This window comes from Mytilus edulis, chromosome 4 (assembly GCF_963676685.1).
Source record: "Mytilus edulis chromosome 4, xbMytEdul2.2, whole genome shotgun sequence".
Taxonomy (NCBI): domain Eukaryota; kingdom Metazoa; phylum Mollusca; class Bivalvia; order Mytilida; family Mytilidae; genus Mytilus; species Mytilus edulis.
In genome coordinates, this window is record NC_092347.1 from 645,516 (window position 1) to 659,335 (window position 13,820).

Here is a 13,820-nt window from a genome sequence, read left to right on the forward strand (position 1 = left end):
ATCCCGTCGATATGAGTGTCTTGATAATAACAGTAATATAACAGATTGTACCATTATGCGGTCTGTCTAAGGCTTCTGAATTGTATTTAGTCAAAATGTACCTAGTTTTATTGATATTTAAGATAAAAACATAAGATGAATTTTTTAATAGAATCTGACCTTTTGAATTTGATTTTGGATTAAAAAAAAAGTGTCACTGTAACAATTTTCTGTCAGCGTGTTAAATTGATCTTTCTTACGTATACAAATAATCTCAATCATGCAGATACTAGAAATATGAATCTGATAGATACAGAAATATCAATCATGCAGATACTAGAAAAATAAATGTGTCAGATACAGAAATAATAACTTTACACGTACTGAAAACAGATACTGCAAATGTTAATCTTCCAGATACTCATACTGAAAATTGAAAAGATACAGAAAATACTATTTCAACAGAAATCGAAAAAAATAATCTTACAAATTACATGGTAATTACAAAATTATCAACCATATAGATACAGAAACGCCTACTGTTTTGTAAATACTAATTATAAATCTGTATACTAGTATCAATGAAAACAATTTGAATTGGTAAAAAGCATGGAGTGTATTTTCAATGCCAAACTCAATAGACAAAAAAGCATGGAGTGTAGTTTACATGCCAAACTCAATAGACAAAAAAGAAAGGAGTGTAGTTTACATGCCAAACTCAACAGACAAAAAAGAAAGGAGTGTAGTTTACATGCCAAACTCAACAGACAAAAAAAGAAAGGAGTGTAGTTTACATGCAAAACTCAATAGACAAAAAAGAAAGGAGTGTAGTTTACATGCCAAAATCAACAGACAAAAAAGAAAAGAGTGTAGTTTACATGCCAAACTCAACAGACAAAAAAAGAAAGGAGTGTTGTTTACATGAAAAACTCAATAGACAGAAAAGAAAGGAGTGTAGTTTACATGCCAAACTCAATAAACAAAAAATAAAGGAGTGTAGTTTACATGCCAAACTCAATAGACAAAAAAGAAAGGAGTGTAGTTTACATGCCAAACTCAACAGACAAAAAAAAGGAGTGTAGTTTACATGCCAAACTCAATAGACAAAAAAGAAAGGAGTGTAGTTTACATGCCAAACTCAATAGACAAAAAAAGAAAGGAGTGTAGTTTACATGCCAAACTCAATAGACAAAAAAGAAAGGAGTGTTGTTTACATGCCAAACTCAATAGACATAATGGAACAGATGATCTAATGTAAATATTTACCTATAATCTTTAACTCTACAATCTTTATTTTTCTTTGAGTTTTGTTATCAACACATGAATATTTTCCAAGAGTTCCCGTTGAAATTTTTGTAATTGTCAGTACTATTTCCCCGTAGCTATTTTTTCTAACCGAGTAATCGTTATGATTAGATATTACTTGTGTTCCAACAGAAATAAAACTATCACCATAATACCAAGCAATGTCTTTGTCAACCTGTAATACAAATGTTTATTATTATTCATCACATATATTTACATATTTTTTTATAGACATTTGAATGTTTTTTATCTAAATTAATTGTCGGTAAAGACAACCTCTTACATATTTGCCGGTGAAGACAACCTCTGACTTGGGGTGAAAAATACACTTGTCTGTCGATGAAGACAACCTCTGACTTGGGGTGAGAAAACTTGTTTGTCGTTAAAGACAACCTCTGACTTGGAGTGAGAAATACATTTGTCTGTCAGTGAAAACAACCTTTGACTTGGGGTGAGAAAAACACTTGTCTACCGGTGGAAACAACCTCTGACTTGGGGTGAGAAATACTCTTATCTGCCGGTGGACATAATCTCTGACTTGGGTGAAAAATACACTTGTCTGTAGGTGAAGACAACCTCTGGCTGGGGTGAGAAATATACTTGTCTGTCGGTGAAGAAACCCTCTAACTTGGGATGAGAAATACACTTGTCTGCCGGTGAAAACAACCTCTGACTTGGAGTGAGATATACACTTTTCTGTCGGTGGAGACAACCTATGACTTGGGGTGAGAAATACACTTGTCTGCCGGTGAAAACAACCTCTGACTTGGAGTGAGAAATACACTTGTCTGTCGGTGAAGACAACCTTTGACTTGTGGGAAGAAATACACTTGTCTGTCGATGAAGACAACCCATGACTTGAGGTGAGAAATATACTTTTATGTCAGTGGAGACAACCTCTGACTTGGGGTGAAAAATACACTTGTCTGCCGGTGGAGACAACCTCTGACTAAGGGTGAGAAATACACATATCTGTCGGTGAGGACAACCTTTGACTTGGGGTGAGAAATACACTTGTCTGTCGGTGAAGACAACCTTTGACTTGGGGTGAGAAATACACTTGTCTGTCGGGGGAGACAACCTCTGACTTGGGGTGAGAAATACACTTGTCTTTCGGTGAAGACAACCTTTGACTTGGGGTCAGAAATACACTTGTCTGTCGGTGAAGACAACCTTTGACTTGGGGTGAGAAATACACTTGTCTGTCGGGGAAGACAACCTTTGACTTGGGGTGAGAAATACACTTGTCTGCCGGTGGAGACAACCTCTGACTAAGGGTGAGAAATACACTTGTCTGTCGGTTAAAACAACCTCTGACTTGGGGTGAGAAATACACTTGTTTGCCGGTGGAGACAACCTCTGACTAAGGGTGAGAAATACACTTGTCTGTCTGTGAAGACAACCTTTGACTTGGGGTGAGAAAAACACTTGTCTACCGGTGGAAACAACCTCTGACTTGGGGTGAGAAATACTCTTATCTGCCGGTGGACATAATCTCTGACTTGGGTGAAAAATACACTTGTCTGTAGGTGAAGACAACCTCTGACTGGGGTGAGAAATATACTTGTCTGTCGGTGAAGAAACCCTCTAACTTGGGATGAGAAATACACTTGTCTGCCGGTGAAAACAACCTCTGACTTGGAGTGAGATATACACTTTTCTGTCGGTGGAGACAACCTATGACTTGGGGTGAGAAATACACTTGTCTGCCGGTGAAAACAACCTCTGACTTGGAGTGAGAAATACACTTGTCTGTCGGTGAAGACAACCTTTGACTTGTGGGAAGAAATACACTTGTCTGTCGATGAAGACAACCCATGACTTGAGGTGAGAAATATACTTTTATGTCAGTGGAGACAACCTCTGACTTGGGGTGAAAAATACACTTGTCTGCCGGTGGAGACAACCTCTGACTAAGGGTGACAAATACACATATCTGTCGGTGAAGACAACCTTTGACTTGGGGTGAGAAATACACTTGTCTGTCGGTGAAGACAACCTTTGACTTGGGGTGAGAAATACACTTGTCTGTCGGGGGAGACAACCTCTGACTTAGGGTGAGAAATACACTTGTCTTTCGGTGAAGACAACCTTTGACTTTGGGTAAGAAATACACTTGTCTGTCGGTGAAGACAACCTTTGACTTGGGGTGAGAAATACACTTGTCTGTCGGTGAAGACAACCTTTGACTTGGGGTGAGAAATACACTTGTCTGTCGGTGGAGACAACCTCTGACTAAGGATGAGAAATACACTTGTCTGTCGGTTAAAACAACCTCTGACTTGGGGTGAGAAATACACTTGTTTGCCGGTGGAGACAACCTCTGACTAAGGGTGAGAAATACACTTGTCTGTCTGTGAAGACAACCTTTGACTTGGGGAGAGAAATACACTCGTCTGCCGGTGGAGAGAACCTCTAACTTGGGTCGAGCAAAACAGTTGTCTGCGGGTAAAGACAACCTCTAACTTGGGGTGAAAAATACACTCATCTGTCGATGAAGACAACCTCTTACTTGGGGTGAGAAATACACTTCTCTGTAGGTGAATCCACCTCTGACTTGGAGTGAGAAATACACGTGTCTGCCGGTGAAGAAAACCTTAGACTTGGGGTGAGAAATACACTTGTTTGTCTGTTGGAACAACCTCTGACTAAGGGTGAGAAATACACTTGTCTGTCGGTTAAGACAACTTCTGACTTGGGGTGACAAATACACTTGTCTGTCGGTGAAGACAACCTCTGACTTGGGTTGAAAATTACACTTGTTTGCCGGTGGAAACAACCTTTGACTTGGGATGAGAAATACACTTGTCTGTCTGTGGAAACAACCTCTGACTAAGGGTGGGAAATACACTTGTCTTTCGGTTAAGACAACCTCTGACTTGGGGTGACAAATACACTTGTCTGTCGGTGAAGACAACCTTTGACTTGGGGTGAGAAATACACTTGTCTGTCGGTGAAGACAACCTTTGACTTGGGGTGAGAAATACACTTGTCTGTCGGGGGAGACAACCTCTGACTTGGGGTGAGAAATACACTTGTCTTTCGGTGAAGACAACCTTTGACTTGGGGTAAGAAATACACTTGTCTGTCGGTGAAGACAACCTTTGACTTGGGGTGAGAAATACACTTGTCTGTCGGTGAAGACAACCTTTGAATTGGGGTGAGAAATACACTTGTCTGCCGGTGGAGACAACCTCTGACTAAGGGTGAGAAATACGCTTGTCTGTCGGTTAAAACAACCTCTGACTTGGGGTGAGAAATACACTTGTTTGCCGGTGGAGACAACCTCTGACTAAGGGTGAGAAATACACTTGTCTGTCTGTGAAGACAACCTTTGACTTGGGGTGAGAAATACACTCGTCTGCCGGTGGAGAGAACGTCTGACTTGGGGTGAGAAATACACTTAGTTGCCGGTGGAGACAACCTCTGACTAAGGGTGAGAAATACACGTGTCTGTCGGTGAAGACAACCTTTGACTTGGGATGAGAAATACACTTGTCTGCCAGTGGAGAGAACCTCTGACTTGGGTGAGAAATACACATGTTTGCCGGTGGAGACAACCTCTGACTTGGAGTGAGAAATACACTTGTCTGTCGGTAGAGACAACATCTGACTTGGGGGAGAAATACACTTGTCTGTCGGTGAAGACAACATTTGACTTGGGATGAGAAATACACTTGTTTGTCGGTGGAGAGAACCTCTGACTTAGGGTGAGAAATACACTTGTCTCCCGGTGGAGACAACCTTTGATTAAGGGTGAGAAACGGCAACCTGCTGTTGAACTAGTTCACTTTCTATACGTCAATTTTTGAACTCTTACAGGTTCTGAACCGAGAAAGATGAACTAGTAAAGCTTCTTAAAGGCGACTGTTGGACCAGCACGGGTTTTTAACAGTCACTGTTAAATAGTTAAAGTTTATAAATTACTACTGATGAACTAGAAGAGGGTTTAAAAGGAGACTGATTAAACAGTAAGGTCCTAAAAGACGACTGCTGGACTGGTGAAGATTATAAAAGGCGGCTGTTGAACTGGTGAAGGTTCTCAAAAGCAGCTGTTGAACTGGTGAAGATTCTTAAAGGCGACTGCTGGACCGGTAAAGGTTCTTAAAGGCGACTGCTGTACTGGTGAAGGTTCTTAATGGCGATTGATAAACTGGTGAAGGTTCTTAAAGGCGGCTGTTGAACTGGTGAAGGTTCTATAAGGCGATTGTTGAACTGGTGAGGGTTCTTAAAGGCGTTTGCTGCACTGGTGATGGTTCTTAAAGGCGTCTGTTGAACTGGTGAAGGTTCTTAAATGCGGCCGTTGAATTGGTGTAAGTTCTTAGAGGCGGCTGTTGAACTGTTGAAATTTTTCAAAGGGGACTGTTCAACTTGTGAAAGTTTTTAAAGGCAAGTGTTGAACCGGTGAAGGTCCTTAAATGCGTCTGTTGAACTGGTTAAGATTATTAAAGGCGATTGTTAACGGCGATTGTTGAACTGGTAAAGGTTCTTAAAGGCGATTGTTGAACTGGTGAAGGTTCTTAAAGGCGTTTTTTGAAATGGTTAAGGTTCTTAAAGGCGACTTTTGAAATGGTGAAGATTATCAAAGGCGATTGTTGAACTGGTGAAGGTTCTTAAAGGCGATTTTTTAAACTGGTGAAGGTTCTTAAAGGCGATTTTGAACCGCTGAAAATTCTTAAAGGCGATTGTTGAACTTGTGAAGGTTCTTAAAGGCGACTGCTGCACTGGTGAGGGTTCTTAAAGGCGTTTTTTGAACTGGTGAAGGTTCTTAAAGGCGACTTTTGAAATAGTGAAGATTATCAAAAGCGATTGTTGAACTGGTGAAGGTTCTTAAAGGCGATTTTTGAACTGGTGAAGGTTCTTAAAGGCGATTTTTGAATTGCTGAAAGCTCTTAAAGGCGGTTGTTGAACTTGTGAAGGTTCTTAAAGGCGACTGCTACGCTGGTGAGGGTTCTTAAATGCGTTTTTTGAACTGGTGAAGGTTCTTAAAGGCAGCTGTTGAACTGGTGTAAGTTCTTAAAGGCGACTGTTGAACTGGTTGAGGTTCTATAAGGCGATTGTTGAACTGGTGAAGGTTCTTAAAGGCGACTGTTGAACTGGTGAAGGTTCTTAAAGGCGTCTCCTGAACTGTTTAAGGTTATTAAAGGCGACTGTTGAACTGGTTAAGATAATTGTAGGCCACTGTTTAACTGGTTAAGATTATTCAAGGCGACTGTTGAACTGGTGAAGGTTCTTAAATACGACTTTTGAATGGTGAAGGTTCTTAAAAGCGAATTCAGGACTGGTGAAGGTTCTTAAAGGAGACTTTAGAAATGGTGAAGGTTTTTAAAGATGATTATTGAATTGGTGAAGATTATTAAAGGCGATTGTTGAACCGGTGAAGGTCATTAAAGGCGTCTGTTGAACTGGTGAAGATTATTAAAGGCGATTGTTGAACTGGTGAAGGTTCTTAAAGGCGTTTTTTGAACTGGTGAAGGTTCTTAAAGGCGACTTTTGAAATGTTGAAGATTATCAAAGGCAATTTTTTGAACTGTTGAAGGTTCTTAAATGCGGCTGTTGAACTGGTGTAAGTTCTTAAAGACGACTGTTTAACTGGTAAAGGTTTTTAAAGGTGACTGCTGGACTTGTGAAGGTTCTTTAAGGCGACTGTTGAACTGGTGAATGTTCTGACAGGCGATTCTTGAACTGGTGAAGGTTCTTAAAGCGATTGTTGAGCTGGTGAAGGTTCTTAAAGGCGATTGTTGATCCGGTGAAGTTTCTTAAAAGCGGCTGTTGAACTGGTGAAGGTTCTTAAAGGCGACTGTTGAACTTGTGAAGGATCTGAAAGGCGATTGTTACACTGGTGAAGGTTCTTAAAGGCGACTATTGAACCGGTGAAGTTTCTTAAAGGCGGTTGTTGAACTGGTTAAGGTTCTTAAAGGCGACTTTTGAACTGGTAAGGGTTCTTCAAGGCGATTATTGAACTGGTGAAGGTTCTGAAAGGCGACTGTTGAACTGGCGAAGGTTCTTAAAGGCGTCGATTGAACCGATGAAGGTTCTTAAAGGCGGCTGTTGAACTGGTGTAAGTTCTTAAATGCGGATGTTGAACTGGTAAAGGTTCTTTAAGGCAACTGTTGAACTGGTGAAGTTTCTTAAAGGCGGATTTTGAAATGTTGAAGATTATTAAAGGCGATTGTTGAACCAGTGAAGGTTCTTAAAGGGACTGTTGAACTGGTGAAGGTTCTTAAAGGCGACTGTTGAACTGGTGAAGGTTCTTAAAGGCGACTGCTGGACTGATGAGGGTTCTTAAAGGCGACTGTTGAACTGGTGAAGGTTCTTAAAGGCGATTGTTGAACTGGTGAGGGTTCTTAAAGGTGTCTGCTGCACTGGGTGAGGGTTCTTAAAGGCGTCTGTTGAACTGGTGAAGGTTCTTAAAGGCGGCTGATGAATTGGTGTTAGTTCTTGGAGGCAGCTGTTGAACTGTTGAAATTTCTTAAAGGGGACTGTTCAACTGGTGAAAGTTTTAAAGGCGACTGTTTTACCGGTGAATGTTCTTAAAGGCGATTGTTGAATCGGTGAAGGTTCTCAAAGGTGATTTTTGAACTGGTGAAAGTTCTTGAAGGCGGCTGTTGAACTGGTGAAAGTTCTTAAAGGCGACTTTTGAACTGGTGAAAGTTTTTAAAGGCGACTATTTAACTAGAGAAAGTTCTAAACAGGCACAGATCACGATCATTAAACATTTCATTCAATGAAGATCTTGATTAGAAGACATGATTAAGAATCCAAAATTTGATTATAATGACACACCAATAGTTAATTCGTTGCGTAAGGCTCATAGCAAAAGACTATAAAGACAAAAAAGCGCATTCAAAGCAACTTACCAATACTAGTAGACCCCCTCAGAGAACTAACCTCCAATATCCAAATTCAAACAAAACACAGAAAAGAACAAACACAGTTTTGAAAACATGTAAAGAAAATACTTGGAAATTGAACCTTTTGGTACACAGCAAGAACAGCGAACCCGACAGTCTTTTGAAAACCTTAATCAAAATGTTTTATTCAGCTCTTAAGGTTAGTCTTATACATATGTGAGGTTATATCCCATTTGTGATATAATTCAAGACCATATACAATACTTATACATATGTGAGGTTATATCCCATTTGTGATATAATTATACATATGTGAGGTTATATCCCATTTGTGATATAATTCAAGACCATATACAATACTTATACATATGTGAGGTTATATCCCATTTGTGATATAATTCAAGACCATATACAATACTTATACATATGTGAGGTTATATCCCATTTGTGATAAAATTATACATATGTGAGGTTATATCCCATTTGTGATATAATTCAAGACCATATACAATACTTATACATATGTGAGGTTATATCCCATTTGTGATATAATTCAAGACCATATACAATACTTATACATATGTGAGGTTATATCCCATTTGTGATATAATTCAAGACCATATACAATACTAATACATATGTGAGGTTATATCCCATTTGTGATATAATTCAAGACCATATACAATACTTATACATATGTGAGGTTATATCCCATTTGTGATATAATTCAAGAAGATATACAATACTTATAACGCAGTTTAACAAATGTTAACAAATGTAGCAAAATCAGAACGCATTTAGGGAAAATTTGAAAAGTTAAAAAAAAATCTTAACTTGTCATGATGTAAACTTATTATATAACAAATGTCAAGTAAAGAAAAGTGTTCAAAACTGATTATTTAAGTGAATTTGCTAAGTTCAATGACCATAACTCTGCACAAATTCATCAGACCAAAATTCAAACTTTAACTATAACTTGCCATGATCAAACTATATATATAAATTATCAAATCAATTTCTTCAATAATGCAGAAAAAAAGGCGGAAAACTGATTTGCCTAAGGTCCCATTCCACTTAGTCGGACTAATAACGATTAATACTGATTTGCCTAAGGTCCCATTCCACTTAGTCGGAAGTGGACTAATAACGATTAATACTGATTTGCCTAAGGTCCCATTCCACTTAGTCGGAAGTGGACTAATAACGATTAATACTGATTTGCCTAAGGTCCCATTCCACTTAGTCGGACTATTAACGATTAATATCAGCAATACAGTTTGAATTTGTGTCCGTTGAGTGACTTAACAAACTATTTTTGCTAATTACAACTTTGATCTTTTGAGAGGAATACTTATTCTACGGTGTACATTGTAATAAATGTTGCATTAGTGTTCTATTCAAGCCTCTGTTTTCAATAATATTAACGGTACTAATTTTACTGCACCAGATGATTATTCCGACAGTTAAGGTCTCTTCAGTAATAATTGACGCAAAATATTTGAAAATCTTATTCCTTATTCAAACTTTGAAAAGCTGATTAAACCAAGCGGGCCAAAAGTAAAGCTAAACTTGTGTTGGGGACCGTAATCCGAACTGCATGTACATTATGATTTACTTTTACAACTTGTTACTTGGATGGAAAGTATTTTCATTGGCACTCAAATCCCATCTTCTTATATCTATTTATAGTACCACAACGATACAATGAAGCAAATCAGTGTATGTATAATACATGGCCACATAATTAACACCTACCTGATCCTTCTGCCTTGAACATGTAATTTGCACATTCGTATCAAACAAGTTAACCAACATAGGCAAAGCAGCTTGTCCTATAATGTAAAAAATCATAGTTTTAAACAGTTCATGAGAAAATTCTCATTAATGTAACTAAAGATTAAAATGTAGAGAATTAGGAAGAGAAAATTCTCATTAATGTAAGATTAAAATGTAGAGAATTAGGAAGAGAAGATTTAGAGAGAAACAGGAAATATTTCAATAAAACAGTAATCCGAAAATACTAGTAACCGAACGTCATAGAACAAACAGCAATCCGAAAATACTAGTAACCGAACGTCATAAAACAAACAGCAATCCGAAAATACTAGTAACCGAACGTCATAGAACAAACAGTAATCCGAAAATACTAGTAACCGAACGTCATAGAACGAACAGTAATCCGAAAATACTAGTAACCGAACGTCATAGAACGAACAGTAATCCGAAAATACTAGTAACCGAACGTCATAGAACGAACAGTAATCCGACGAAACTAGTAACCGGACGTCATAGAAAGAACAGCAATCCGACGAAACTATTAACCGAACGACATTGAATGGACAGCTATTAACCGAACGACATCTAGTGGACAGCAATCCGACAACACTAGTAACTGAACGACATAGAACGTACAACAATCCGACGACACTAGTAACCAAACGACATTGAACGTACAGCAATCCGAAAACACTAGTAAACGAACTACATATAACGGACAGCAATCCGACGACACTAGTAAACGAACTACATATAACGGACAGCAATCCGACGACACTAGTAACCGAACGACATTGAACGGACAGTAATCCGACGACTCTAGTAACCGAACGACATCTAGTGGACAGCAATCCGACGACACTAGTAACCGAACGACATTGAACGGATAGCAATCCGACGACACTAGTAACCGAACGACATTGAACGGACAACAATCCGACGACACTAGTAACCGAACGACATCTAGCGGACATCAATCTAACGACCGAACGACATTGAACGGACAGTAATCCGAAAACACTAGTAAACGAACTACATATAACGGACAGCAATCCGACGACACTAGTAACCGAACGACATTGAACGGACAGTAATCCGACGACACTAGTAACCGAACGACATCTAGTGGACAGCAATCCGACGACACTAGTAACCGAACGACATTGAACGGACAGCAATCATAAAACACTAGAAAGCGAACGACATCTAGCAGACAGCAATCCGACGACACTAGTAACCGAACGACATTGAACGGACAGCAATCATAAAACACTAGAAAGCGAACGACATCTAGCAGACAGCAATCCGACAACACTAGTAACCGAACGACATTGAACGGACAGCAATCATAAAACACTAGAAACCGAACGACATCTAGCGGACAGCAATTCGACACTAGGAACCCAACGACATCTAGCGGACAGCAATCCGACGACACTAGTAACCGAACGACATCTAGTGGACAGCAATCCGACGACACTAGTAACCGAACGACATTGAACGGATAGCAATCCGACGACACTAGTAACCGAACGACATTGAACGGACAACAATCCGACGACACTAGTAACCGAACGACATCTAGCGGACACCAATCTAACGACACCAGTAACCGAACGACATTGAACGGACAGTAATCCGAAAACACTAGTAAACGAACTACATATAACGGACAGCAATCCGACGACACTAGTAACCGAACGACATTGAACGGACAGTAATCCGACGACACTAGTAACCGAACGACATCTAGTGGACAGCAATCCGACGACACTAGTAACCGAACGACATTGAACGGACAGCAATCATAAAACACTAGAAAGCGAACGACATCTAGCAGACAGCAATCCGACGACACTAGTAACCGAACGACATTAAACGGACAGCAATCATAAAACACTAGAAAGCGAACGACATCTAGCAGACAGCAATCCGACGACACTAGTAACCGAACGACATTGAACGGACAGCAATCATAAAACACTAGAAACCGAACGACATCTAGCGGACAGCAATTCGACACTAGGAACCCAACGACATCTAGCGGACAGCAATCCGACGACACTAGTAACCGAACGACATTGAACGGACAGCAATCATAAAACACTAGAAAGCGAACGACATCTAGCGGACAGCAATTCGACACTAGGAACCCAACGACATCTAGCGGACAGCAATCCGACGACACTAGTAACCGAACGACATCTAGTGGACAGCAGTTCGACGACACTAGTTACCGAACGACATTAAACGGACAGCAATCCGACGACAAAAGTAACCGAACGGCATCTAGAAGACAGCAATTCAACGATACTAGTAACTCAACGACATCAATAATTTGCGTAAGGAAATTATTATACTAGGGTATCGATGTTCAAAGGAAATGAACACTTAGGGTTCTTTGTTTTTAAAGGAAATTTTTATACAGGACAAGGCTATGCATGGAATAAACAAAATAGAAACAAAACAAACAAGAAGGCTGATTTTTTGCTGTGCGTATATAGTGTTTTCATGGATGGATATTTCAACGAGTGTGGATCTAGCCGTCGATAGCAGCCGGCGTTAATATTCATGAGGCCAGCCTTCAATAATATTCATGAGCCGGCAATAATATTCATGAGATGACTTGCGTTCGAAGAAGTGTTGTTAGAAACTATGAACGATAACTATGATTAAATAACGTTCCTATTTATATGTGATATTACTTCAAACAGGCATGTCAATGGGTGTCTTCTTCGAGGTCCGCGTTTACTAAATTAACTTTTGGTCTTCTTCAAGGACTTCTAGGTCTGCGTCTTTAAATAACATTGTAAATGTAATAAAAACAATGCAAATGCTTCCATAAATATAAAACAAAGTAATGGTCTTTTAACATTCTGTGATAAGAGAAATAATGTAAACTGAAGCAATAACAAGTTGAAATAAATATAATTAAATATAGAAATTTAATGGGACATTACAACAAAACAAATAAAGTAAAGAACAGTTCTTATTAAAATTTTGTGATTATTGAATTCATGTAAGCTACAATAAATAAAAAAAATGATTGAATACTAGTATAGAAATTTAGGAATTACAGAGAATTGATGGTCATATGGGCATTCCATAATTTGTTCGTTGTTCGTTGTCTACAAATATAGTCCAATCATGAAACTAAAACATACAATACAGACAGTATTTTCTATTTAAACAGATCAGAAAAAATAGAAACATAGTTAATTGCAGAAATAAAAACAACAGAAAAATAAAAACTGTCAAGTACTATTTCAATGACATATAATTCTTCAAAATTACGGAGACCAATCTCAGTCATTAATCTTAACATTAACAATTTATATCATTGCCTTTAAGGTGGTACCTAACACCTTAACTAAAATTAATTTGGCTCGTTTGATTTTCTTAAAATTTTGACAAAGTATTTACTTTGACCCTTTGACAAAAATATAAAAAAAATCAAAAAAATTGAACCAACCGTTTAATCAGAAAAATTACACTGGTTATATAGCAATTTGACAAACACTTATTTTGATCATTGAGAAGCTTAATATTCACGTAACAACACAACGTCATTAAAACGTTCTGCTGAGTTTACAGAGTTATCTCCCTGTAGTGTTAGGTACCACCTTAAAAGAGAAAAATGCAAAGGAAAGAAATTGTTTCAAGGGGATATAACTCTCATAGGGGATGATGAAATCCTGTGCAGCCTCATATGGTAATACATCATGATTAGATCTGCCTATTGTCCAAATAAAGTCATGATATCTTTAAAAACAACGAGGGGGGAGGGGGGGGGGCATGTTGAAAAAAATCAATATAAGGGAGATAACTTCGCAAGGGGATGATGAAATCCTACAAAAGTTCAAAAATGAACTATTGCCGGCTGGCCAAACGAAGAGATTCTCCACA

General features: G+C 38.7%; 1 protein-coding gene across 2 annotated transcripts in view; it reads right to left on the reverse strand.

Annotated features, from left to right (window-relative positions):
• LOC139518709 (lachesin-like) overlaps positions 1-13,820 on the reverse strand; it is a 28,374-nt gene that overhangs the window by 7,688 nt on the left and 6,866 nt on the right. Inside the window, exons 3-5 of one of the 2 annotated variants that reach the window (XM_071310181.1) lie at positions 12,103-12,453; positions 9,894-10,066; positions 1,246-1,459 (exon numbers count right to left, since the gene is read on the reverse strand). In XM_071310181.1, coding sequence (XP_071166282.1) covers positions 1,246-1,459; positions 9,894-9,989 — 310 coding nt within the window. In that variant the 5' untranslated portion in view covers positions 9,990-10,066; positions 12,103-12,453. The remainder of the gene's footprint in view (positions 1-1,245; positions 1,460-9,893; positions 10,067-12,102; positions 12,454-13,820) is intronic. The other variant, XM_071310180.1, reaches the window with a different exon arrangement.